Here is a 26,255-nt window from a genome sequence, read left to right as displayed (position 1 = left end):
CGGGCGCGGACCCGCCCCCGCCCCGCCCAGAGGTCGGTCGGAGCCGCGGCGGCGGCACCGCGGGCGGGAGCGCGGCGTCGTGTGGGGCTGCGGCGGTGCGTGTGCGGAGCTCCCTCTGGGGCGCGTGCGGAGTGGTGTGCGGGGCTCCCTGTGGGGCGTGTGCGGGGCCCCCTGTGGGGCGTGTGCGGGGCCCCCTGTGGGGCGTGTGCGGGATTGTGCGGACTCGGTGCGGGGCTGCGGGAGGAGCGTGTGCGGGGCTCTGTGCGGGGCGCGTGCGCCGCGTCCTGTGGGGCTGCGCCGGCACCGCCTCGTTCTCCCGGTGCGTGCGGGAGCCAGCCGCTGGTGGGGAGAAGGCAGCGGTGTCCCGCTGTTGGGGGGAGGGAGGGAGCGTGGCAGGATGGACGCGCGGGAGGAGGCAGGTAGCCCGGGAAGGGGCCCGCGGGAGCCGGGAGCGCGGAGGTGGCGGCTGCGGAGCGTCCCCCGAGCGGGGACAGTGCGTGGCAGGGGACGAGCCGCCCGCCCAAGGTCATTCGGTGGCCGCGGGCTATAAATAGCGACGGGAAAGAGAAGGGGCCGCGGGGGCCCGGCGGGATTCCGGGCGAAGAGCGCATTCTCGGCTCCCCTGCCCGCTGTGTTCCTCCACGAGTGCCTGTTCTGCTGAGCCTCCCGGGCGCCTGCAAGCTGTGTCCCACCCAGGGCGACTCCTCAGGCAGCTATGGCAGGGATTGGAGTAGTTTGTTTGGTGCCTTGGGGCCCCGCGGTTTCCCGTACCACAGTTCCTGTTTTAAAGCAATGGTGTAAAGAGAAAATGGCCTTGAGTCGCAGAAGTGCGATCCCTACATCATCTGGTCATGCCAGTTGCTTTTGATTAAGAGCTATTTTATTTAATTTGGAAAAAAAAAAAATGATACTGTTTTCTAGCCAGAAAGGTAAAGGTGGTGAGGAATGATTGTCTCGTGGCTACTGGCAGTTGACTTGTCCTAAACCTGCTGCGTTTACATGCCTTCTGTCCAGTGTCATTAATAACTCTTGATTTGTTTTCACGTTTGCTGTAGGGATTCCATACGTGGCAAGGAATTTGTTCTGAAGTTGCGATGGCGAGCCTTTTGCGTGTTGCTGTCAGTGGGTGCTCAGCTCCTGTTTTTGGCAATGTGCTCCCACCGAAGGTGTGTTCCGCAAAGATGCCGTGCTTGCGAATGTTTAGAACCCACCAGGTGCTTGGGTCTCAGGCAGCTCCAAAGCCAGGTAAATTGATGAAAGTACTGTAAATAATATGTTATTTTAAAACATGAATATAAATTGTTTCTTTTTTTCTTTCTTTCAGATCTGCCTTAGTACAGAAATGACTTAAAATAGAAAGAACACTTTTAAATCATATCAGCAGAATACTTGAGTCAGTTGCAGCACAATTTTAGACTGGCTTTATAGGGCTTATGCAGAAGGTGTTTGTGTTAATTATGAACACTTTGGACCCACACAGTTTTTGTGGTTACATGGTCTGAGCTCCTGCTAATACTTTCCTTACTTGAAGGTATTTAAGTAAATGCTTTGCTTAGTTAAAAGCCTGAGTTCCCATTAATTTTGGTAGTTTTGGTAGTGCAGCTCTTTGTGTGTATGTGAGAGAAAGTACAGACCTCACAAAGACAGCATCTGCTAGCATGAGGATATGTAGGCATTATCATCTCATCTAAAAAAAATCTCATGACTTTGTTTAGGAAACACTTCATCGTATCACTTTGAAAAACTATTGATCTGTATCTTCGTGTGTTTGTTAGTGCATTTGCACAAATCGCATTTCAGCAGATAATGGACAAGTTCAGGTATTTCCAGGAGAAAAAAACTGGGAAAGGGGCCACCCTTATTTCCAGTTTCTAACATGAACCTGGTATATGAAGAATGGAACTGATAATTTTTTTCTCTATTCCATGCTGTACATAACGTGACAGTTGGAAGACTGAAGAATACTTAATGCAGGTTTAACAATATTTTTGCCCATTATTACTGCATAGGTCATGTCTCCCTTGGAATTTAGAGACCCTGCTTCTCTGCAGATGTAGGATCTTAGCCTGCAAAAGATTAATGTGGAGAGATGGGCTGATTGCACACATGGTGTCTGGTTCTTCCAAATGTAGACAGTAGGTAACTGCATTAGATACTTGAGAGTATTAGGAAACTAGTGCTGTTGGAAACAGAAGTGTCTGGTTGTGAAAACATGGGACACAAAAGTAGCATGTAGTATCTCTGAGAAGCCTGTGTTGCATAGAATTTGTTGCAGTACTAACAAGGAATGGTGCATTTTGTGGTCCTTTCAACTTGGTGACTGAAGATTTTGGAACTTCTGAAGAAATGTCATGAGAGGAAGTTTCTTTACTTTGAGGGCTCCTGATAAATCTCTGTCATAGTTGTATGGTGAAACCAGAATTTCTTTCATAGATTTGAGATAGTCTCAATTTTTTTTCCATGTTAAATATCTGAATGAATGAGATATCTGTCAGTCTTCATATGGCAGATTGTCCCTTGGTTGGGAGCGTAAACTGCAACATAGGAAACTAGGTTCAAAGTTCTTTCTGAAATATCCCAGGTAAGTGTCCTCATTTGAGTTTGGAATCAGTTTTGTATTTGACTTTGACCACAAATTTCATCATGAAACTGTAGAATCTCTTCTATTTTACTGAAACTGGTATACTACTCTGTGTCTGAATTTTCTCATTTTTAAGAATAACTTGGAAAATTTTCCTACAAAGATGGAGGATTCTGATTAGTGTCTTCTGTTTAAATGTTCATTGTTGCCCCTTCCTGTTGTGTGAATGTATTTAAGGATTAGTAGTGTTCATGAAATGCATTTATTTAATATGGAGCATTACAAGTTTGGTAGTCTTGGTTGATAATTAAGCTTTCCTTGTAGTACACTTTGGTAACGTGATTTGTCATTCAGTAGAGGACAAATCAAGGAAAAAACAGTAATTTAATGACAAATTAGAAACAGGGCTATTGCTTGTATTTACTTTCTAAGTGCTCTTGAATCAAAATGTAACAGATACAGAATAACTGTGTTTTTTTCTTTCAGAAATTAGCTTTGATTATAGTAATACTTGGTAAAATCACTGTAGCACTAAGAAGAGTAAGTTTTCTGAGAAGGCTAGTGTCACAGTGATTCTTCTTAAAGCTGTAGTCATTACTTTCCTTGTCTCAGATTAGCTTGCATTCAATCTAGGCTATGTTATATACAAAAGCAATAGCAGCTTAAGGAGAAGAAATACGGAGATACAGAGTCAGCTGAAAAGTAAGTCTGGAGCATGGATAATTTTCTTACTGCCAGGTATTATTCTGCTGCTTGCTTACTGGAAACATAGCAACTTTCATACAGAAGTAAAATAATTTGTGCCAGATAGTCACTAGGACCTGTGCTTCAGAAACAGAATCAAAACTTTCTGAAGCCCTGGGAAAAGTGCATATGGAGTGACTGACTCTGACCTTCCCAGTATACTTCCAGACTAGTTTGTCCTACAACTCTGTTACTTTAACCCCTCTCTGTTTCGGGATTTTAAAAATCCTTTTTATTTTGGTGCTTATTTCTTAAAATTTCCTGGTTTTTTTCTAAACCTGGAACAGTTAATTTTCAATTAGTTCTCTAGGTAAGCTTTATTTTATTTATAAACAAAAAATATGCTCCTTTAATTTCCTTTTTTTTTTTAATTCCTTATTTATGTAATAGGAGGGATCAGGTGTTCATTTAATCTTCTGTACCATTTTTTTTTTTTTTTTCTTTTTGCCAACATCATATTGCTGTTCTTCGGAATATGTCCTCATCTTCAGAACAGGTGAGATGGTTTGTTTAAAGGTTATTAGTGTAACATAAAAAATAGGCATCCTGTTTTCAATCCCAGAACATGTGGCACATAGTCAAAACTCCTTTTCCTTAAGTCAGTCTCTATTGGTTGATACTATTTTGTTGCAGACTACTTTCCAAAGTCAGGTTAAGGAGATCAAAAACCTGTATTTTCTGCTATAGTTTTCAATTAGATTGTCTCTAAGATTCTTGTAGATAGAAATTACATGGAGAAAGTCACTGTCGTAGTTTTGTTTACCTGAAATTTGAATATGTCTTCATTGCACAGTTAGGATTATGGTAAGGAAATGAGAGTGTGGCTTCTTACTAGTTTTTCAAAGTTCTAAGTTAGGTATATGCTACTGCATTTCACAGGAATGTACACTCCATTTTAAGACCTGTGAAATTTAATGATTTTACTTCTGATAGTGGCAGAATCCAAGTACTGTGTTTCTTCTACTCAGTATATTAAGAAACTTCATGACTGGAAAAAGTGCTTTGGGTATGTGTATATCAGTCAGTATTTGGAAGATGTCCATGATGTTGTAAAGCAGTTAGTCACTAAAACATACTCAAGGCAGTTCTTAAAGAGATTATCTGACATGAAGGATTAGAGAGACAACTTGTAGGCTTCACACTCTCATGTAACTTTAAACTCCTAGCAAGAATAGCAGACGAGCTTCCTCAAAATAAAACTTAAATCAAGGTCCTAAATATAATCCTAGGTTTCAGCCTTTTGAAACTATTGACTTTGATGAAATTGCTGAATTCAACAAACCAAATCTGTGTTAATTGCAAAGTTCCTCCAGCCAGAGTACCAATTGTGTGTATCAGTGCAAACAGGCAGCTGGGAAGACACAAACTCATGTCTAGAATCCAAAGGGTAAATTTATTTCCATTACTTCACTAATGGGGTATTGCTGAAGCAGGACCCGGGCAGAGGAAAACAAGTGGAGAAACAGGCACCAGTAAATCATCACAGACCTGCTGTTCACTTAGGCTTATCAAGAGTTATTTCCAGCTGAAAGGGAGCTTTGCAATCCTCCTTGCTAGTGTTCTGCTTTTTAACCCTTTCTTCCCAAGATCTGTGCTGCACTCCAAGATAGATCTTTGTTTTTAAGCTGTAGATACCTGCTCCATTTTGGTGCTGAATCATGTGGAAGCTCAGGGCAGTCTACTTGAAAAATGTCCTATATCTTCTCTAGGTAAAAGCTGGCAAACTGACAGTTTGCATATGTATTAATTTGCTTTTGTATTTATGGGTTACTAGAGTTCTGGTACAGTGGGAAACTGAAGAAAAGTAGGTAAGGCAAATGAGGCTTGTTGAGTATTTATCTTGGATTTGATCTCCCAAAGCTCTGGAGAAGAGCATGTTCCTCAGTGCTGATCTGTGCTCATTCTGTTTACTAAATAAGGTGCAGATATTTTACATCTGAAAAAGTTGTACTAATTTTTATTGTGTGTAAGATGTACCAATAAACAAAGAAGTGAGGAATGAGGAAACACGTTTGGCATGTAGTGAGTGTATATTTGTGTCCTGTTACTGCTAGCCATTTATTTTTCTATTCTGATACTCCACACAGCAGCAAATGAGCAAATGGAAATGAGAATCATCTGTTGTCATTAGAGGCTTAGGAGCTAAAAGAAGATTTGCTTGAGAAAAAGAAAGGCTTTAGTCAAATGTATTTGTGCCTTTAAATTTGCAGTTATCTATTTCCTTTATGCTATAATTTATTCCTTCCCCCATTTGCTCCTCCTTTCCCTTCCCTTTCTTCCCCTTTTTCCCCTTATTTTTCCCTTCCCCTATTTCACCCATGTTTTCCCCCTCCTTTCCTCCCTTTCATCATTCTTGTGCCACAGAAATTTCCAAAAGGAGAAAGGGAAGGTTGTTTACTCAGTGCTTTTTGAAACTTTTTGCATACTATCCTACCCTAGAGCTTTTTCCTCTCTGAAATTCTGATTGGTTTTTGTTATCCTAACAAATTTCAATCTTCTAGGTTTCATTCCTGCTTCTGAAAGACAAGAGAGCTCATTTCCACCGAGTTGATTTAGTGAAAATCAGAAGCAGAACTTTATTGTGTAGTAATTAGAAGAGATGAGGAGAAAAGTCTCTTCAAATGACAAGGGTAATTTGAGTGACAGCAACAGTTACCACAGCTGGTAACAAGTGGTTAGTGCTGCTGTGGTAGGTATGGCCTGAGCTGCACGGTGATGTTTAGATTTGGTGTATGCTGGTGGAGCAAATCATTGCAAAGCTCTGTTACCTTTGTGGATCTGTTATTTCAGATGTGCATTTTTGCTTCTGTTGTGACTTTGTTCTATGAATGTATGTCTTTCTGAATTTGAGTGTTGTCTTGTGATTAAAAGATTTCAAATGTTCTCCACCATATAAAACATCAAAACACTTCTATCTTCAAATTATTTGACGCTATTTTATTAGTCAAATTTCAAAGACAAAGCTAAAATTAAAAAAAAAGAAAAAGTAAAAGTAATTAGAATCATAGACTCATTAAGTTTGGAGAAGACCTCTAAGATCACATCCAACCTTTGAGTGGACTCCACTTTGTCAACTAATCATAGCACTACGTGCCACATCCAGTTATTTCTTGAGCACTTCCAGGGATGGTGACTTGACCACTTCCCTTTAGCAACCTATTCCAGTGCTTAACCATCCTTTCAGTGAAGAACTTCTTCCTGGTGTCTAATGGCTCAGTACAACCTCTCCTACTGCAGCAACTAGAAATAATGAACTTCTTTTTTCTGGTGGGCTTTCAATTTGTGTTTTTGGATGTATTGATTTTTTTTTAAAGAGTTAGTAGGCTGAGAGGTATAAGTAGGTATTTAAGTACCAGTTCTTAGCAACTCTGCACTGTTTTTTCAGAACATAGTATGTTGACAGTTTCTAACCAAAACATTTTCAGATTGTCAACTTTAAGCACATTGTAGTCCAGCTTCAATTTCATAGATAATTTATTTTTATATTTTAAATCTGAATCTATTTCCTCAAAGCTGTTATACTGTAGTTTGTTTTTAGCTTTTTTTGCATGTTTTCATCTCAAAGTCACAAGGAGGCCTTCTTAAAATTTGCATTCTTTGCCTATTACAATATTTTGTATCATAATACATAGTATTGTTGGACAATCTAAAAAGAGATTTGTGATTTTAAACAAGCCTGTCGTCCTCTTCCTCTCCTTTTTTAGGTTTAGGGTTTCTTTGGTGGGTTTTGTTGTTGTTGTTTGATCATTAATATGAGTGACCGCTTAGACTGCTCAAATTATAGTTTATTAATATTCATGTGGTGTAAATGTCTTGCATAGTAATGCCACAATCCAGGCTTAAATTCTGGATAGATGTCAGTGAAAGCTGGTACAGGATTCAGCCTATGCCTAGCCTGGACTGCATGCTGTCAGTGTAATTGAAGCAGTGTAATAGTTTCATGTATGATTATTCTGCTTGAGCCTGTGTATTCATAAATAATGTATTTAAACACTTGTTTGGATCAGAGAAGTTTATCTCACAGATATGAGACTGAAAGCCCCCAAATTGTACTCAAGTGAAATTTGATGTTTGTAATTTGAAAACTTTAAGTAAACCCCAAATTTCTGCTTCAGCAGTTTCCCAGTGTTACTCAGTGGAGCTTTGAACAAGTTAGGACAAGGAAATAACTTTGAAGAGAAATATTTTCAAAGAAACTAGTAGCTGGATATTCCATTATTCTTCAACTACTTTTGAATTCACATTTTTCATTTCTGTGGCAACTTTAAGGGTAGCTCATTGATGTAGTTATGCCTTTCAGTGTGCTTTCTGGTGCATATGTTGCATTCAGTAATAGTGATTTGGTATAATTTGATATATATTACACATTGTAATGTATATTACAGTAGTAATTTGATATACATTACAAATGTATTCAGTTAAAATGCAGTTCCACTGTTCAAGCTCATTTATTTCTTTCTTCACAATAACCTGGAAGCAACTAGGAAGCGATTTAAATTCTGGCCTGAGGCAGAATCTGTTATCACCGGTACACCAGGTATTGTGTAAATCAGAATGCCAGTTATACAGTTGGAACTCTGTAAATGCCAATGGGTATGAACTGCACCAAACACTTGTTATTGCTTGTGTGGCTGATTGTGCTCACCTGCTGATTGCTGAGAGAACAAGGTTCTCTAGGAAGATGGTGTAATTTAAGGAAATGTAAATGAGGTTCCTAGAAAATAGCATTCTGCTTCCTCTTCCCTTAGGAGGGAGAATTTCTAACTGTGACATGTGTCTGCATGTGTCTGTACAACATTGAAGAGTATCCCTTATATCAATGAATTAGTGTTTAGTAAAATTAATGCTGTCTTTTCTGCCACTCTTACAGGAATTCCTTATAAGCAGCTGACTGTAGGTGTCCCCAAGGAGATATTTGAGAATGAGAAGAGAGTGGCTCTGTCACCAGCTGGAGTTCAAGCCTTGGTTAAGCAAGGCTTCAATGTTGTGGTGGAATCTGGTGCTGGAGAAGCTTCCAGATTTTCTGATGATCATTACAGAGAAGTTGGAGCAAAGATCCAGGGGACCAAGGAAGTCCTGGCTTCTGATTTGATTGTGAAAGTAATTGCTTTATTAGTATATTTCCTATTACATAGTTCTTGGAGAAATGTATAGGTATTTTTTTTTTTCTAATAATCTGTGGAAAATTCAGTAAATAAGGTCCTTTAAATTAGTGTTTTCCGTTTTGAGTTCTAATTCAAGTTTTGTAATTTTTTTGGTAGCTCTGTGTGCACCTACACTAAAAAAAATCATAAATGACAGTGTTGAAAAAAAAATGTGGGTAATTTCTTAGAGAGTTTTTAACTACCTAAGAGTTGTTTTTCCTGGAGTGAGGTAGACTAGTTCTGGAATCTAATCAGATGAGATTCCTGCTCTAAGAAATCTTTTATCCAAAATTGGTAACATATAACTCTAGTTATTCTTTTAAATAGAGTGGTTTGGGATTTTGAAAATATGATTCTGTAACTTTTCTGAATTCAAACACAGCAAAAGTGTGTTTAAAAATTGGAGAAAACAGCAATCTTACTTGAGAGGTCTTAGGCTGTGCAGAGTCCTGAAGGGGAAAAAAAAAAGAAAAAGACCTTTACCTTATTGTGGCTTCCTTCAGTTGTTCTGTTTAAAATTATCCCATTGAGCATAGAATTTCTGTGAGCTGCTTTTTGAACAACCCTTTTAAGTAGGTTTCTCTTTGGAGAAAAGTGAGAAACTCAGAAGTGAATGTAGATGAATGTAGATCAGTGTCTGCTGGACATCTGCCATGAAATACCCTGTATGTAGTCATGCACTACGACCTGATTGGTGGTTCTTAGTTTGTAGAGCTTAATTGTCATATCTGTTGAGTAATCATTTTGCTTAAAAATGGTGGGTTTGAGGGTAGCTGTCTGTTGTAAAAGCAGGAGATGCTAATTAGAAGTCATCAGATTTTTCTGAAGGTGTGTGCTGACAATTTTTGCCTTGTCACCAATCCACGTAGTGCCAATTCCATGATGTTGGCTGCAGCTGAGAAGTGCAGTTACTCAGTTCATTTGTGTAAATATCTTTTGATATACTTTCTCCCTTCTGTACTTTCTGGATGGGAATGGACAGACTGCAGCCTGGGAGAAAGGAAGTGAAATGTGTTCTGATTTCTTCCCTCTGATTAACTTGGAAATTTCTGTCTTTTTTCAGGTGAGAGCTCCTATGTATAACTCATCTCTAGGTGTACATGAGGCAGATCTTTTCAAGACAGCAGCAACCCTGATTAGTTTTATCTACCCAGCACAAAATCCAGACCTCCTGAAAAAACTTGCAGAAAAAAAAGCTACTGTCTTGGCTATGGATCAGGTTCCACGGGTCACCATTGCTCAGGGATATGATGCACTTAGCTCCATGGCCAACATTGCTGGGTATGGGTTTATTTTGTTTTTTATTGCTTCACTAAGTATAGCTGGTTTAAAATCATGTGCTTTGATATTAGGTACATCTAAAATGATTCTACATCTCTGTTTTCATGCAGAGCTGTTTCAAGCAGGGTGGTGTTAAAGTTTCTTATGGTTAGCTTTACAGCAGATCAGAGCAATGCTTTTAAATAAACAAAACTGAACACAATTTTTCCAATTCCTTGACTGTTTTGTCTACTACCTTTTTGTGCTGAACTAGGTTATCTTGAGCACAGATTGTCTGTCATGGGGATCTGGTGTTGCTAGGACCTAACTAACCCAAACAACACTCAGTGTGATTGCAATTGCAGTGGCAGTTACAAACAAAAGATCAAATATTGTCAGACCATCTCCATGTTTTGCAACTAGAATTTTAGGTATTGCAGTGAATTAAAATGTTGTTATACCACATTTCTTTAATTGGTTTATTTTTTTTCTTTAAAGTTATTATTTTTTTTACTTTTTACTTAGATGATGTCTGAGGCATAAACCATTGCAAAGGCTGCCAGATTTTGTGCACACAAACAGTGTACATCCATTCACATGTTAACTTATTCCCCATGTTTTCATTTGGTGTGATTCTATACAACACAGAAATTATAATATATTTGAAGATAAAAAATATACAAAGTATATTCCAAATTTGAGCTACTTTTATGGCATACAGACCTCTATATCTCTCTGCTAGAGATAGGAAAAAGAGTGGAATGGGACCGTTGAACCACAACACTGTTAATAAAAATGCAAGAAAATGTGCCCTGTTGTTAAGAAAATATGAAATTACACATTAATCTTTATTTTCAGGTAGCTCTACTGGTGTTAACTTGGTGTCCAGCTACCAGTTCTTGGCTGGGGCAAATGAAGTAGCAAGGTTAAGCTATTTGTCCTAAGCCATATAGCTCTGTGAAGTTTGGGTCAGAGTACCTTTCTTGAATGTGCCCTTGCTGGCCTAAGTGGGCCAACTGCAGAGTTGCTCTGGGTTTTGTAATTACTTGTTCATGCTCCCGTCCATAATGACCCTCAGGTTATAGCCTTGGAAGGTAGTTTTAAGGACCACAGAGTTAACTTTTGTCAAGTTATACATTTGTTTTTCAGGTAAAATTTTATTTGTGAGAATGATTAGTTTTAGACATCCAGTATACTGCAGTCCAAAAATTATGTGTTAAAATGCATTCCATGGTTTAAAAAAAATCAAAAAACATATGGCAAGAAGTATGAACAAAGATTATTAAGCTTGTTTTCAGTGGTGAAATACTAAGCTTGCTTTATCTTATGCGTGCTCTGGTTAAATGTTCATCTTTTAGATTGATGTAATTAATGGAATTTTACTGAATCTGAGAAAACACTGATATGTTTTCATCCTTGATTGACAGTTACAAGGCTGTGGTCCTGGCAGCAAATCACTTTGGTCGATTTTTCACGGGTCAAATCACAGCTGCTGGTAAAGTTCCTCCAGCAAAGGTATGTGCAATTAAACACATGCTGTGGCAAAAGAATATGTTAATTTTTGAGCAGAGGTAGTTGTTGCTGAAACTATGTTGAAAGACTTTTTCCTGCCTTTTGACTTTTTCTAGAGACCTTAGAAATCACTATAACTATTCTCATACAACTTTTTGTCCACATCTGTTCTGGTTTTGTTTTGGGAATAATAGAATAACTTCAGTTTTATTTAAGTTTACTTAGTTTTAAACATCAGATTAGCTATATGGGGTTGGGTTTATTTATTTTTTTTCAAAATAGGAGAAGGTAAGGAAGCAGTTAAGAAAATTCAGATATTGGTATTTCTGGTGCATTGAGGAATGCAGCAGAAGGGCTTACTTAATTGGAATTACAGGTGGATTGGGTTGAAGAGAAATTAAAGTAGAATTAGAGCAGGAAAAAAGGAAAATAAATCAAGGAGAACACCTGTGTTTTCTTAGATAAATTATTAGCTACAGAAGAACTGGCTCTTAGATATATGTAATTAGGAGTTACAGCTTTTAAGCTGTTTGATGTAAGGGGGTATCTGCTAAAGCAAATTTGGTTTTATCCTAAGGTATCTTATTTAAATGGCTGGTTAATGAGACTTATCATTCTAGGTACTGATCATTGGAGGAGGGGTTGCTGGCCTGGCTTCTGCAGGAGCAGCAAAATCAATGGGTGCAGTGGTTCGTGGATTTGATACTAGGTAAGGGTGTGAAAATTGTAATATCAATCTGAAATTACTTTAAGTTGTTTGTGGCTGTATTACAGTGAAATAATTTGTGCTGCACTGAGTCATAATTCAATTCCTGCCATTTTTATGCCATCATCAGTTCTTCATTTTTTATTAATTTTAAAAGGTCCCAGGTTCTGTGCTTATCTCCCATTTTCAGCACCTTAGATTGGGCTGTAGATTTACCAAGTCATGACAGCAGAAATGCATGAGGAGAGTTAATCACCAAAGCCTCAGCTTTGAGGCTTTTCTTAGAGCAACTCTGCTGACAATACTGGAAACCATAGGCTACCTTCATTCCTTATTCAAGTATGTCTGGAACCTAAATTTATCAATTAAATTATTTTTTGCACTGAATACAGAAAGCTGAGGGCTTTGATTATGGTCTCTTTAATATTAGAGTAAGTTTTACATCTCTTGTCTGAAGATAGCTACTAAAACCACTGGTAAAGTCATGATGTATTTTTAAAGTAGTGTTTTTTCTCTCAACTATAATTTTCTTTTTCTAGAGCTGCAGCTTTGGAACAGTTCAAGTCTCTTGGTGCTGAGCCTTTGGAAGTAGACTTAAAGGAATCTGGGGAGGGACAAGGTGGTTATGCTAAAGAAATGTCCAAAGAATTTATTGAAGCTGAAATGAAACTCTTTGCCAAACAATGCCAAGATGTTGACATTATCATCACTACAGCACTTATTCCAGGTATGTTTTATGTGAAAAATGCTACTTTTCATTTTTCTAGTTAAGTTGTCATATTTTGAAGTTGTATCTGCATAAAAACTGAGGGGTTAGTGAATTATGATGTGGGAGCATGTACCTTTACACTTCTGTGATAAAGGTCTGGTTTTAAAGTGTGTCCTTTTGTTTTTTTAAACAACTTTTGTTTTCGAAGACTATCAATATAACTCAAATACCATCATGTTTTTCTTACTAAAAAAAGGAGTAGGTAGTAATAAAGTAAGAATTTATAATTCTCTTGCTTATCTATTGCATCACTGCTACTTCTGCTATACATCTTGTGCACTGGAACAAGTCTAATTGAACTGGTACTCTCCTTTGCAATTGAAACCTAGTAAGAAAGAGCTTAGATTTTAGTGCTTTGTGTTGCACAATATGTTGTATTTTAATAACTCACAATGTGGTGGGGTATTTTTTTTTGGTTTTGGTTTTTGTTTCTTTTTTGTTTGGTTTTTTGTGGGTTTTTTTGGGTTTTTTTTTTTTTGTTTTTTGTTTTGACTGGAATTGTAAGATTGGATGTTAAAACTGTCAATTTACTGGCAGAATTTGACTTATCTTTGGCAGACTACCGTGCATAGCTTTCTTGTATCCTTTTGGAGCAGGATGTTCCAGCACCTCTTTTGTCTTTGTAAAAAAAAACTTTTGTGATTTTTTTTTTTTGTCCCTGGTAAAAATTTTGCTTACAAAATTAAAGCTTATATGTAGAGCAAAGAGGAGTAGTCATCTCCTAAGCTCAACAGATAGAAAGCTGTATTTTGTGTTTAACTTCCTATGCCTTGTTTTGTCAGGCAAAAAAGCTCCAATCTTGTTTAAGAGAGATATGATTGAATCAATGAAGGAAGGTTCCGTTGTTGTGGATTTAGCTGCAGAAGCAGGGGGAAATATTGAGACTACAAAGCCTGGAGAAATGTATGTTCATAAGGTGAGCATTTTAATCTGCAGTTCATTCTCAGTTTACCTGTACTTCCATGTTGTTTTGTAAACTGTATGCTGAAAATGAGCAGCTGAATTTTTCAACAGTCTTTCAGCTGCTTTGGGTGAAGTAATCCTTTAGATTTGCATTTGGTCACTATTTATATACATCAATTTGAATATTTTTAAAAAAATAACACTTTTGTAGAGTGTTAATTTGGTTGTTAATGGGTATTACAGAATTCTTGCTACTTAAACTTCCAAGTCCAGTGTTTGTCTCTTCTGAGTTGAAAGTCAGATTTGATATCTGTTTCTCAGTCTGTCTAAAAAATATAGCAGTAGCAATAGGTTCTTTGACTTGCTTACCACCTCCCATGACTGGAGGTTAACATTCCCTGTCATAGGTAAAGCTAAGCAGGTTCAGACTCTCTGTGTCTTACTTCAGTACAAAGTCTCTGGCCTACTCAGTACTATTTCAGCTTCAGGAGGGTGCTGGTTTGCTTGTCTTAATCTTCAACAATATGAGTATATCTCCCATTGATTAGCCAAAGCACTTGAAACCCAAAGTAGATGTAGCATGAATTGGTTCATTAAAGTAAGTAGTTTTGGTCTTGGCTGAACAACTTTGGTTTTGCTCCAGTGTTCATTTGCTCAATTGAGAACTTGTCTTTCTGTTTTTTGGTTTTTGTTTTTGGTACTTATAAGAAGTCTGTTAACAATTACAGAAATCTGGGTGATGAGATTTATAGTAGCAGATTTCCTAGGCTGTAATTTGGTAATACAACAATATAATACCTTTATTTGGGAAGTCTGTAGGACACTGCTGCCGTGGTTGTCATTGACACAAGCAGAATTCTGTTTGTATGTATCAAAGAATCACATGTTGCATTTGTCTTTGTGGCTTTCTAGGGCTTTTGATGTCATTGCTTAAAACCTGAAACTAGAGAATGTAAAAGAGAGGTGAGCAGATACTTGTATGAAGTGTTTATATGGAACACTTTTAGTCAGAGGCATATTACCCCTGGATTTAGTGTACTGGCTCTGTGCTATGGAAAATAGCAGTGGTGCAGCATTATTAGGATTGTGCCAGAGCATTGCATTAGGAAGCCAAAGTTCTGGAAGCATGCAAGGATTTTAGGTGTAAGTTGTGGGAGCTGTATTTCAACAGAAGCCTGCTTTTGAACACCTAAGAGTGTATGCCAGCCTTAACTTCCCACTCCTTGCTAAAGCTTGATATCCTCTAGTTCTCATTAGTTCTTTAAGCAGTGAGATTATATTAGGTTACATTCTTACATACATATGAACTCAGACTTGTTACTTGCACAGCTCTGAGTGAGCTGCCTTCACTCCACTGGCATACAGAAATTGTCTCTAGTGCTTGCCTTTCAGAAAAACAGAAGATGCCAAGTATAAAGCAGATTAATCTGTTACCTGGTTGCTTAAAGAAATTAGGTTCTGAGAGAAAGTAGGATTTGAGAAGACATGCTCTAGCACCAATATATCTTCCTCTCTGTGAAGTCTTGTTGCTAACAGAATTTAATCATGTTGGATTCTGTAGCCATTGTGAGTGATCTGTCCCTGACACAGTAGTGTCAGAGCTGCAGGTAGCAAATTAAGTTTGGGTTATAAACAGGTAAGTGAAACAGTTTGGATATTTATTTCCAGAAGGATGTACTAGAAGGGATGATGCTTTTTCAGAGAATGTAAAAAATCCTTATTATTTTACTTGAATTTTTTTTTCAGGGTGTTACACACATTGGGTACACAGATCTGCCTAGCAGAATGTCTACTCAGGCTAGTACCCTGTATTCTAATAATATTATCAAACTTCTAAAGGCCATTAGTCCTGACAAAGAGAATTTCTACTTTGATCCAAAAGATGACTTTGACTATGGGACTCTGGATCATGTTATTAGAGGAACCGTAGTAATGAGGGTAAGCCAGTAAAGACTATCTTCTTAATTTGTGAGTACATGTATCACTTCTGTCCCTTCAAAATGCATTCAGAGATACTGCATGTCAACAGACTTCAGAGGTGGCTTGGTAGAGTGTGTGGGAAACTGTGTGTTTATTCAGCTGAAAATTCCTGTCTCTTTGTTTTGGTTTTTTTTTTTTTTTTGTCTTCTTGTCAAGGTTAAACCTAATGTGTTTACTAATGAAAAATTAGAAAAAGATAGAATTTGCATGTTCCATGTGATTAAAAACATAGCTATTGAAAACATATTTGAGGCTTTACCAGACCAAAACATTCTTCCAGAAAAACATCCTTCTTTTAAAAAAGAAATTTTCCTTTTATAGGAAGAAAAAAAAAATGGTGAAACTAGAATATGAAAAATACTTTAAGCTTTATCAGAAAATAATAAAATAAAAACTCAGGGCGTAGACTTCAGCTTTCCCAGACCACTGAAGTGGTGTGCACTCAGTGCTGATAGCTCCACAGAGGCCTGGAGAATAACAAGAAATGTGGGATTATCATCCTTGGTTCCTATCTGAGGTCTGAAAAAACTGTGATTACAGTTCACATCTGTAGCAGATTTTGTTATTTCCAAGACTGTTTTATTTTGTATAGATGTTTTCCAGTTAAGGAACTTTTATCTCTTTGCTTTTCTCTTATTTCTGCTCTGGAGCCTTGTGCTGTGTCTTCACCAGGTGCCCTGGACACCAATACCAAATCTTGTCTGAGGGATGTGTAAACCAGTATGATTAACTAGGGCATGCCTTGCAAACTAGTGCTGATGCAGAAAAAGAGCCTGTTCCTGGGCATGGCTGTAGGATATTAGCACTTTTCTGAATTGCAGGATTAAGAAGAAAAGGCATTTCTAAGTACTAAGCATCTGCCATGCTAGGCATAACTATAAATATCTGTTGTCAGGATGGCAAAGTGATTTTCCCAGCACCTCCACCAAATAACATTCCTCAAGGAGCACCAGTGAAGCAGAAGACTGTAGCAGAGCTGGAAGCAGAAAAAGCAGCTACTATTACACCTTTTAGAAAAACCATGACTACTGCATCTGTATACACAGCAGGTGGGCAACTTCCATTGCTGGAGAATCCGTGTAGAGTACTTCTCATTTGGCTAATACCTTTGAATGACCCATCATCTAACTCATTCAATTGAACACTGGGAGAGCCTTTGATTTGCTGGTGTATCCTGGTGCAAAATCAGTGCAGTGTAAGAATTACTTGAGAGGGAAAATGAAACTTCTGAAATTTTACCAAAAGTATTGACTTTTCAACAAGTGCTGATTCATTCTCTGTGCATATATGTGTGTTTGGCTCTACTTAAATATTAGTAAAATGCTTAAAATTCTGAAGAACTCCTGCCAGGGACTATGCCTATACTTTGCAGCAGAATCAGCTCAGTGTCTTTGCTTTCTTCAGATTTTACTGTATTGTGTGAGACTTAAATGGCCACAATCTACTTATGTATTGGAAATAGGACATTTGCTTTGACAAATAAGTATTGGCTCTCCATTTCATTTATTACTGTCATTGCAGCACAACTTCTGCATTAAGTAATTAATGAATTCAGTAGTCTTAATCTTAATCCCTTCTCTTCATACATATGCTTTGATACTTCCAAGTAATATCTCAACATAGTTGTGACTTCTACATTTTTTTCTATAGAACAGGAGAGTGACAGGATTCAGTGTTTGTGTAGAAACCTATCTCTGCTGCATTGTGTTAATGCATAACAAATATATCTGTATGATATTTATGGCTTTACTTTCTGTTACAAAAGAAACACTGGTGCTGAAAGAACTTTGTGTATATGACAAAATGATCTCACTGGTTTTGAAACTAGTCCGTGCAGAGAACTCCATTTTGCTTTTGTGTCAGTACTAGGCTCCTGTTGTATACAGTTTAAATCTAAGAAGTCATTGAAAAGTTACAGAGTTTTCCTGTCTTTTCCTTCTAGGTTTAGCTGGTATGTTAGGGCTGGGCATTGTAGCACCTAACGCTGCTTTCACACAAATGGTGACGACGTTTGGCCTCTCTGGAATAGTGGGGTACCACACAGTGTGGGGTGTGACTCCTGCTCTGCACTCCCCACTAATGTCTGTCACTAATGCTATCTCAGGTAAGTGGCTGTCACACAGCTGCTTGTTTTCTACTTGAAGGAGGCACAACTCCTTTTACCTGAATTAGTGTTGCTGTGCATATTTGAGTTTACTTTCATAAATAGCAAAGACACCTGAAATGTTGTATTTCTGGGAGTATGATTTTTTCAAAAGAAAGGCAAATATGATCCTTTTAATTTTCATAATGTTTTATGCTTGACCTAATTGCTTAAAAGTTTGTTTTACTGGCAGGGCTGCAGTCTCCTTTCATAGACCACATCTTTCTTCCCATGTCTTCAAAATATTGCCCTGAAAATAACTTACCTTTCCTATTTTTTACATTCTTTTATTCATCTCCTCAAACTATGTGCCTTGAGAGAGGGGGAAAATGAAAAGAGATCTTTAAATACTCATATGATGCATAATTCTTAAAAATAAGATTTTATTTATCTGTGTTTGGCTATATGTGGCAGGTGGCAAGTGTTCTACTTTGGTTATTAAAAGCAAAGTTTGTGTTATTGAACAAGTACTTGGCTAACTCTGTGCTTGAGGCACTGTTCTCCAGAATTACATTCATATACCCTTTTTTTCCTTTTGAAACATGTTTGTATTCTTGAAAAAGACCGTGGTAGTCTTCTTCAAGCATTAATGTGTGAAGTAGGAGTCAAAATTTGAGTTGACTGGTATTTGTCCAGCAGTTGAAAGGAAACTTCCTATACTTATAGAGGCTTTTAAGGTTACATGGTAACCTTTTCCAGTAACACTTTTTTCTCTTTCAAACAGGTCTGACTGCAGTTGGTGGACTGGTGCTGATGGGAGGACACTATCTCCCTGAAAACATTTCCCAAAGCCTAGCAGTGCTTTCAGCCTTTATATCTTCAGTCAATATTGCAGGTATGAATGTTAGGTTTTCTCCTGAGGATAACTTCAAGTACTAGTGTAATTAACTCTTTAATTATATAATTCCAGAAGTACTAGTCTGAGAATAGAATCTGAGAGCATTTATCAGTAAAAACCTATCACCACTCCCAATTTTCACAGTAGGTATTGTAGGTATTTTGCATACCCTGTGAAGTAACCTTTTTTAGGAAATTCTTAAATGTGCATTTTCCTTTCATAGTATCCTTTGGGTGATGATTATATTTTCCTGTATAACCCAAGAAGGTAGTTGTAGAGGATTTGTACTTGTTTTAATTTTCCTAATTGAAATAGTGGCATAGAACAAAATTTTGTTTCCTTGAGCTTCTGAAGTCCCAGCTTCAATAATAAAAAAGACAAGAAAGTGAGCAATGTGACTTAGAAATACTGCTTTTGCTAGACTAGGTGGGTAAAAGAACACAGTCATAAATGAAGCTGTATCCTGCAGTCAATGTAGAGTATGGAGCCAGAGCAGGTTCTCCTTTTCTTCTGAATTTCTTCCAAAGGCTAAAAGAGACAGCAAGATCTAACCCTGAATATACCTTTGTTTCCTGGTGGTTTTCTAGGTTACTAGCTTTATTGGTTGCTGAATTGTGTGGTAATATGGTATTACTAAATATTTCTCTTATAACTTGGCATGTGCTTGATTTCAGATTTTATTTTTTTAAGATTGGTCCTTTACTTTGTCCAGGTGGCTTTTTAGTTACACAGAGAATGCTGGATATGTTCAAACGTCCCACAGACCCTCCTGAGTACAACTATTTGTACCTGCTCCCTGGTGGTGTATTTGTAGGAGGATATGCAGCTGCTCTCAGCGGTGGCTATAACATTGAACAAGTAAGAAGATAACTTTATGGCTCTTAGCCCAGTGCTCAGTGTTATGTTTCTTCATGCCTGTTCTGTTGAGGAGTAAATAACAAATAATCCAAGGTCTTTCCATCATGTTCCCACAAGGCCAATCTGAAGCTGATTAACTGTAAGCTTGCAGTCACATAGCTAACATACTTTAAAAGCTCTGTTGTTGTTTGGTTTTGTGTTATCATAGCAGGTGCTTTTATGTGTTGGACTGTTTTCCTAAATTACAGTCTAAATAATACAGTAATCAAAGAAATCAGTCTTTGTTTTAAATGTTTCTGAAAGTTCAGCTTGGCATGACAGTTAAAAAAGGTTGGGATCAGTTTTCAGCACAGAGGGATGTACAGAGATTTTACCTAAAGCATCTTTTTTAGTAAACTTTTGTTTGCATTTGTTTTAATAGCAAGAAAAAGTTTGGAAAAAGCAAATCCAAACATACTGTTATGGCAGAGGCTTCTAATGCATTTGGGTTTTTTTCAATTATCTGGACATATATAACTCAGTTCATGTAAGTTTGATTATACTTTTTGCAAGCAACAGTTACAGAGTGCCACAGAATCATCAATGTAGGACAAGACCTACATTAAAGATCATCAAGTCCAGCTATCAGCCTTGCACCACTAGTGACTACCATGGTCACTATCAGACCATGTCCTCAAGTCCCACACCCACAAGTTTTTTTGAACACTTCCAGGAATGGTGACTCCAGCACTTTCCAGGGCATCTGGTTCCAATATTCTGCCACGCTTTCCATGAAAAAGAATGTCCTAGTTAACCTTCCTATTGAGCAAGTAGAGGCCATTTCCTGTTGTCCTCTCACTTTTTACCTAGGAGATGAGACCAATTCTCACCTGGCTACAACCTCATTTTGAGGAGTTGTAGAGAGTGATAAAGTCTCCACTGAGTTTCCTTTTCTCTAGACTGAACACCCCCAGCTCCTTCCTCATCAGTCTTGTGGTTCAGATGCTTCACCAGCCCTGTTGCCCTTCTCTGCACTTGCTCCAGTGTCTTTGTTGGAATGAGGGGTCCAAAATTGGACACAGATTTCAAGGTGTGGCCTCTCCACTGCTGACTACTGGGGAATGATCACAGTTTTACTCCTTCTGACCACGTTATTGCTGGTAGTTCAGAACTATCTAAACTATTTCTTAGTTCAAATTTGCCATAAACAAATTCTAAAACTATTCCTATAATGAACAGGACCATTTAGCTTTGGGTTTGTGCTAAAGGAAAGGTTGCTTCTGAACTGATAAGGAAAATTAGTTCGGCTCTAGTTAATATTCATTCTGCAGATAAAATAAGATCATCAAGTGAGGGAAAAGCTTTATAGATAGCACATTTTAATTGGCTAAAAACACATCCTGTATGGCAGTTTCTTAACTTCAGTTAAGAATTGTGACTTAAACACATTCTGGAGAAGTCAGCCCTTTAGTGTAATAATTGGAGATGTTTTTACAGCAATGCGATTTGTCACTACTTCATACTGATGGTTTTCCTGTTTTAAAGGTGATGTATCTGGGCTCAGGACTGTGCTGTGTTGGTGCCCTGGCTGGTTTGTCTACCCAAGGAACAGCTCGTCTTGGAAATGCTTTGGGTATGATCGGTGTTGCAGGAGGTTTAGCCGCAACCCTTGGAGGCCTTAATCCCTCGCCTGAATTGTTGGCACAGATGTCAGGTGCAATGGCACTTGGTGGGACCATAGGTACGTGTATGATGAGGGAAACCACATGTCCAGAGGTAAATGATCTTGCCCAACTTCATACTTCTGTTCAGTTTCTGACCAAATACTGCCAAATTCCGTCTTTCACTCTGTGCCTCTGCACAGAAAACAATGAATTTCTCAATATTTATTGAAGCTTCTTAGCACATGATATGCTTTAATCTTTCTATTTTTCATGATGTTCTCCTTGCACAAAATACACATGTGCAGCCTTCAGTTCAATGCCATAGCAATTTCTAGTTGGAGCAGGCTTGTGTGTGTGTGTAATCATTGCACACTGAACCATCCTATACAAATTTCTAGCTGAACAAGTGGGTTGTGTTTTTAAGATTTCCCTTCTGTCTTCAACTCTCAATAGGTCTGACAATCGCTAAACGCATCCAGATTACAGATCTGCCTCAGCTAGTGGCTGCTTTCCACAGTTTGGTTGGTTTGGCTGCTGTGCTCACCTGTGTAGCAGAGTACATGGTTGAATATCCTCACTTTGCCACTGATCCTGCTGCAAACCTCACCAAGATTGTGGCCTATCTTGGGACATACATTGGTGGAGTGACTTTCAGTGGCTCTCTTGTTGCATATGGAAAACTGCAAGGTGAGAGGTTCTATGCAGAATTAAATATTTGTTAAAGGGCTTTTCTTTCCCCTGGAGCTGGCTCTACTTTTAGACTGCTGTGTAATTGAGAAGAAACACTGCATTTTGCACCAGGTAAAAGTTTTTATGTTTAATTTTAACGAGTGTACTTTTGTGTTTCTAATTCTGTTTAGTTTGTGTGCAGCTTTAGTTATGAAAGGTTGTCTTCAGTGCTTGGGCATATTACTACTATTCATCTCTTGTCTAGAAATAAGTGTTGCTTTTCTGTTAATACATTGATGCTTTTCCTTGAATTTATTTTATTGAACTTTTATGATCATAACTTTGTATTTCTGAGCAGACATTTTAATTGAAACTCTCATGTTGCTGGATTCAGTGAGAACTAGTAATAATTCTAGGATTTTGTTCTTAACACTGCAATCTTCACTAAGGTAGGCAGCTTGCAGTATTGAGGCTGTCTGACTTTAAACCATTCAGTTCACTGTCTGTTTACCTACTGCACAAACTCCATGCTTCTTGCTGTTTTAGCAAGTATGCTTTCTAAGTTAAATACTCACTAATTCCTGATTCTTATGCTTGCAAAGGTTTCTTTATTGCATTTGTTTTTGTTTTTGTAAGCACACAGCTTTTGAGAAGCTGAGGTAATACTTGTACTAAGAATTTCAGGCTAACAGCTTCCTATTACTAATCCTGTTGTTAACTTTGCAATAGTTCCTTTGGGAAACATCTGTTTGCTTTCTTCAGTGTTTGTGAGACCAACCATTGAAGGAGGAAATATGACAAGGATGGAAAGCTGTCTTCTCTAATAATCTTTTGAAGGATTTGTCCGTAGTATGTATTTCTGATGTATCTCTGCTAAGCACTTACTCATTTATTTCTTCTTGGTTATTTTTACTCTCTCCATTGTACCCATCAGTGATTTGTGCGCATGTCCCTGGTGAGCTTCACTGCCTGTTTGAGCCTGTGCTCCTATTTCTGTTTACTTCTTTTTCCCTTGCATTTTCATGTCATCATGATACAAAATATGAAGCTTGTCTATCTAATGAATTACTGATCCTGTGGTATGGAAAAGGGTAGTAAGTGACACACTTTGACTCCCCTGCCTGAGACCATCAGTTCATTCTTTCTCTTGAATTCAGCTAAATTTAAATGAGACACTGTTATTGCTGATGTAAGTTATTCCTGGGAAACTTGCATTTTGCAACTCTTTTTCATGTGGTTTGAAAAAAAACCAGTAATACAAAATAAATGTGACTGTTTTAAACTGAATCGTACAAATACTGAACACCCTTTTCCCATCAAATTTCTGCAGATGTGGGAAGCTGTGGGAGTTCTGTGTGACTGAAAGTAGTTGTGAATTTAATGCATTTGAAAGCAGGAGTGTTTTGTACTTGGCGTTATCTGTGTAGTCATATTTTTCTAAGCACAAAATTTTTGCGAGACTGAGATAATCCTTGTGTAGAAGTTCCAGCTAAAAGCCTCCTTGAACTGTGTGTCGTAGTCAACATACAAAGACCAGGAGTCAAAGTGAAAGCACTTTGTTGAAGGAAAAATAAAAAAATCTCTTTTCCTTTTTCAAAAGGAAAAGAGATTTTCCTGACTATTCTGGAGCACTTCAGTAAAATTAGGAAGTAAACAGAGTTCAAACAAGAGTATTTGAGAATCTTGAGGAAGTTTGAATGTGTTGCAATTCTGAGTCAGCAGAAGAGCTCAGCTTCAATTAACTTGTTTTATCTCCTGCCCCTCCCTTTTTCTCATTTTTAATTTTTCTTTTGCTGAGTTATTCAGTCTTCTCTGAAGGTAAGAAACAGGCTCCCCTGAATGTACACGTTCATGTCGGAAAATGTGTTTGGTTGCAGGCATCTTGAATTCTGCGCCTCTGCTCTTGCCTGGTCGACATGCATTGAACGCAGGCTTGCTGGCTGCCAGCATTGGTGGGATGGTTCCCTACATGATTGATCCTTCTTACACCACGGGAATTACTTGCCTGGGTTCTGTGTCAGCACTCTCAGCCATAATGGTAAATTGAGGGATTGTAGAAAATGAAACAAGGAGTTTATTCTCCAGTTTTGCAAGTTTCCTCTTTATGGATTATATTTTACCATCCTGAGTCACAGTGGGAATGGTGCCTGTGTGGTAAATTGCAGTAGCAAGTAGCAACTGACTTTTCCAGATCTAGCTGTAAACCAGAACTGTTCCAGAGAACTGGAATGCACTTTTATAATTACAGCTTTTGCAGCTATTAATTAGTGAAGCTTTTTAAAAGATACAGTGATATTTGATAAGACTTTTTGGAAAGTAAATCACTAAAATACTTAAAATAGCTCTGGATCTACTTCCCGCATTCACTTACACCACCAGTGTACAATAATGTTGCAAAATTTACCTTGAATATTGCCATTCTGTAAACTGAGTCTTGCAAAGACTGCACAATATGAATGCCTTATGGTATGAACTGGTCCATGGAGCTGGTAGGATAATTTTTCAAGAAAAAAAATATGTGACTGAACGGAACATGTATATGGCGTGGTACCTTCCTGTCCTCTGAAAAGGCAGATTTGGTAAGTCCAATCCTCAGGCCACAGCCTCAATACCTACACTGGAAATACTTGAATAGGTTCTAGGTAACTTCATAGCTGCCTAGAAAGGTTGTGGATGTCCCATTCCTGTAAGTGTCCAAGACCAAGTTGGATGGGGCCCTGAGCAATATGATTTAGTGTGTAACATCCCTGCCTAAGGCAGGGCAATTGGAACTGCTGGAAACTGTTGGAAAGGCTGACCTTTAAGGTTCCTTCCAACACAAACCATTCTATGATTCTATGTTTATTCTTCAGTGCTGCGGGCTAGGTATCTTCTCTGGATGTTCTCCTTAGTCACTGCTGATACTGAAGTATTTTCTTTCCTTCTCCAGGGGGTCACTTTAACAGCAGCTATTGGAGGTGCTGACATGCCTGTAGTTATTACTGTCCTGAACAGTTACTCTGGATGGGCCTTGTGTGCTGAGGGCTTTCTCCTGAACAACAACTTGCTGACCATTGTTGGTGCACTCATTGGCTCCTCTGGTGCCATCCTCTCTTACATTATGTGTGTGGTAAGAAGTCAACAGAAACTCTGCTTCTTTGCTAAGTAATGAAAAAACTTCTTTAACCATGTTTTTTAGGAAGATAAGCCATTGGATCTCAAACTGTTACATGTTTATAGACTAGAAAATTCTTGATTGAAACAGCTGGACTAGATATCAGTGATTTTTCTTTGGTTTGGTGAGAGACATATCTCAAAAGTGAGGAAAGTCCTTGCATTGACTTAAGCATTAATGGTTTGAATCTGAGCTTGAAGAAGTATGACTACTTGTGGTCAGCTATTTATTTTTCAGTCATACAGCTTTTGCAACCTGGTTAAATTTAAGCTAGATTTAATATGTAGCAGGAGATACTTTAAGTAGTGTGTTTGTTTAAAAAGCTATTGGTTAGCCAGTGATTTATAGTTTGGTTTTTGGAGTGCAGAAAGGTGTGATCTTGTCTTCAGAGCAGCTACTTTGGAATACCACGGGGTGGCAGCAGGCTTGCACGAGTTCAGTGGTGATGTGCCTGTGTGTAATTCTGCTTAATTTCTGCCCTTGTGCTCTTTGATCAGTGCCACTGTTCTCCTGTCCAATGTTTTCCTCTGGTCAGCTCTGGCGATCATCTTTTACTTCATCTCCCACTGATAAATAGTATTGTTCCCATGTTAAGAATGTTCAGTATCATTCTTTTTCATCATTCTTGAGGAAGAATTTCAGAAAAGCTTTAGAAGGTATTCTTGTGCAACTACATGGAAGTGAGTTCAAATGAACAACTCAGGTATGAATTTAAAAGAATCTTGTTCTTTCTTGATCATTTTCTCTCTCCTTATCAAAAGAAAATCAAATTATGTAGGTCATATATTTAGTTGTATACATTCAGAAATTTAGTCCATGTCAGTGAAAAAATAGTGCTTATGGGTAACACAGGTATGAAAATTCTGTTCTTTAAGGATCAAATGCTTGTAAACCTTAGGGAAAAAGTGAACTGTTTAGTATGTATTTACCAGTAATCTATCTATACCTTCATTTTTCTGATACTGTCTCCTTCCTTTCTTAATATTGCTTACCCCTAAGCACTCACAAAAGAATTTTGAAATACTTACAGAGTTGGTTAGAGGAACCCAGGTAAATAGCAAGCCTGGGGGTATAGTTTGCAAAGAGTTAGGCAGTGACAGAGTGGCTTTCTTCTATGTTTCTCAGATTACAGGAAGTTTAGTTTTTGAGGTAGTGTCTAGAAATCTTGTGCTGCTTTATATAAAAGCATATAGAACTTAGACAACTGAAGGTCATCAACCAGTAAAATGAAAATTATTTTGTATGATTTCTGGACAATAAATAGAATAACATGCTCTCAGCCCAGAATTTTTCTTTTCTGCTTTACTTCCTTTAATGGAAATAATAATTACTTTTAAAAGTATTGTTATAA

General features: G+C 38.0%; 1 protein-coding gene across 2 annotated transcripts in view; it reads left to right on the top strand.

Annotated features, from left to right (window-relative positions):
• Positions 1–8: 8 nt before the first annotated feature.
• Positions 9–26,255, top strand: part of NNT (nicotinamide nucleotide transhydrogenase) — a 45,419-nt gene continuing 19,172 nt past the window's right edge. The window contains exons 1-17 of one of the 2 annotated variants that reach the window (XM_005533242.3): positions 9–95; positions 1,056–1,245; positions 8,196–8,425; positions 9,533–9,750; positions 11,157–11,244; positions 11,862–11,950; positions 12,487–12,674; positions 13,499–13,632; positions 15,366–15,557; positions 16,495–16,648; positions 17,542–17,703; positions 18,467–18,577; positions 19,293–19,438; positions 20,963–21,158; positions 21,535–21,768; positions 23,628–23,788; positions 24,680–24,859. In XM_005533242.3, the coding sequence (XP_005533299.1) occupies positions 1,095–1,245; positions 8,196–8,425; positions 9,533–9,750; positions 11,157–11,244; positions 11,862–11,950; positions 12,487–12,674; positions 13,499–13,632; positions 15,366–15,557; positions 16,495–16,648; positions 17,542–17,703; positions 18,467–18,577; positions 19,293–19,438; positions 20,963–21,158; positions 21,535–21,768; positions 23,628–23,788; positions 24,680–24,859 (2,634 nt within the window). In that variant the 5' untranslated portion in view covers positions 9–95; positions 1,056–1,094. Of the gene's footprint in view, positions 96–1,055; positions 1,246–5,807; positions 5,956–8,195; positions 8,426–9,532; positions 9,751–11,156; positions 11,245–11,861; positions 11,951–12,486; positions 12,675–13,498; positions 13,633–15,365; positions 15,558–16,494; positions 16,649–17,541; positions 17,704–18,466; positions 18,578–19,292; positions 19,439–20,962; positions 21,159–21,534; positions 21,769–23,627; positions 23,789–24,679; positions 24,860–26,255 lie in introns of those variants that run through there. The other variant, XM_014261781.2, reaches the window with a different exon arrangement.

Source organism: Pseudopodoces humilis, chromosome 4 (assembly GCF_049639895.1).
Source record: "Pseudopodoces humilis isolate 2021_Gansu_Grassland_sample_001 chromosome 4, ASM4963989v1, whole genome shotgun sequence".
Taxonomy (NCBI): domain Eukaryota; kingdom Metazoa; phylum Chordata; class Aves; order Passeriformes; family Paridae; genus Pseudopodoces; species Pseudopodoces humilis.
The sequence above is the reverse complement of the archived record's forward strand: the minus strand, read 5'-3'. Positions and strand labels throughout refer to the sequence as shown.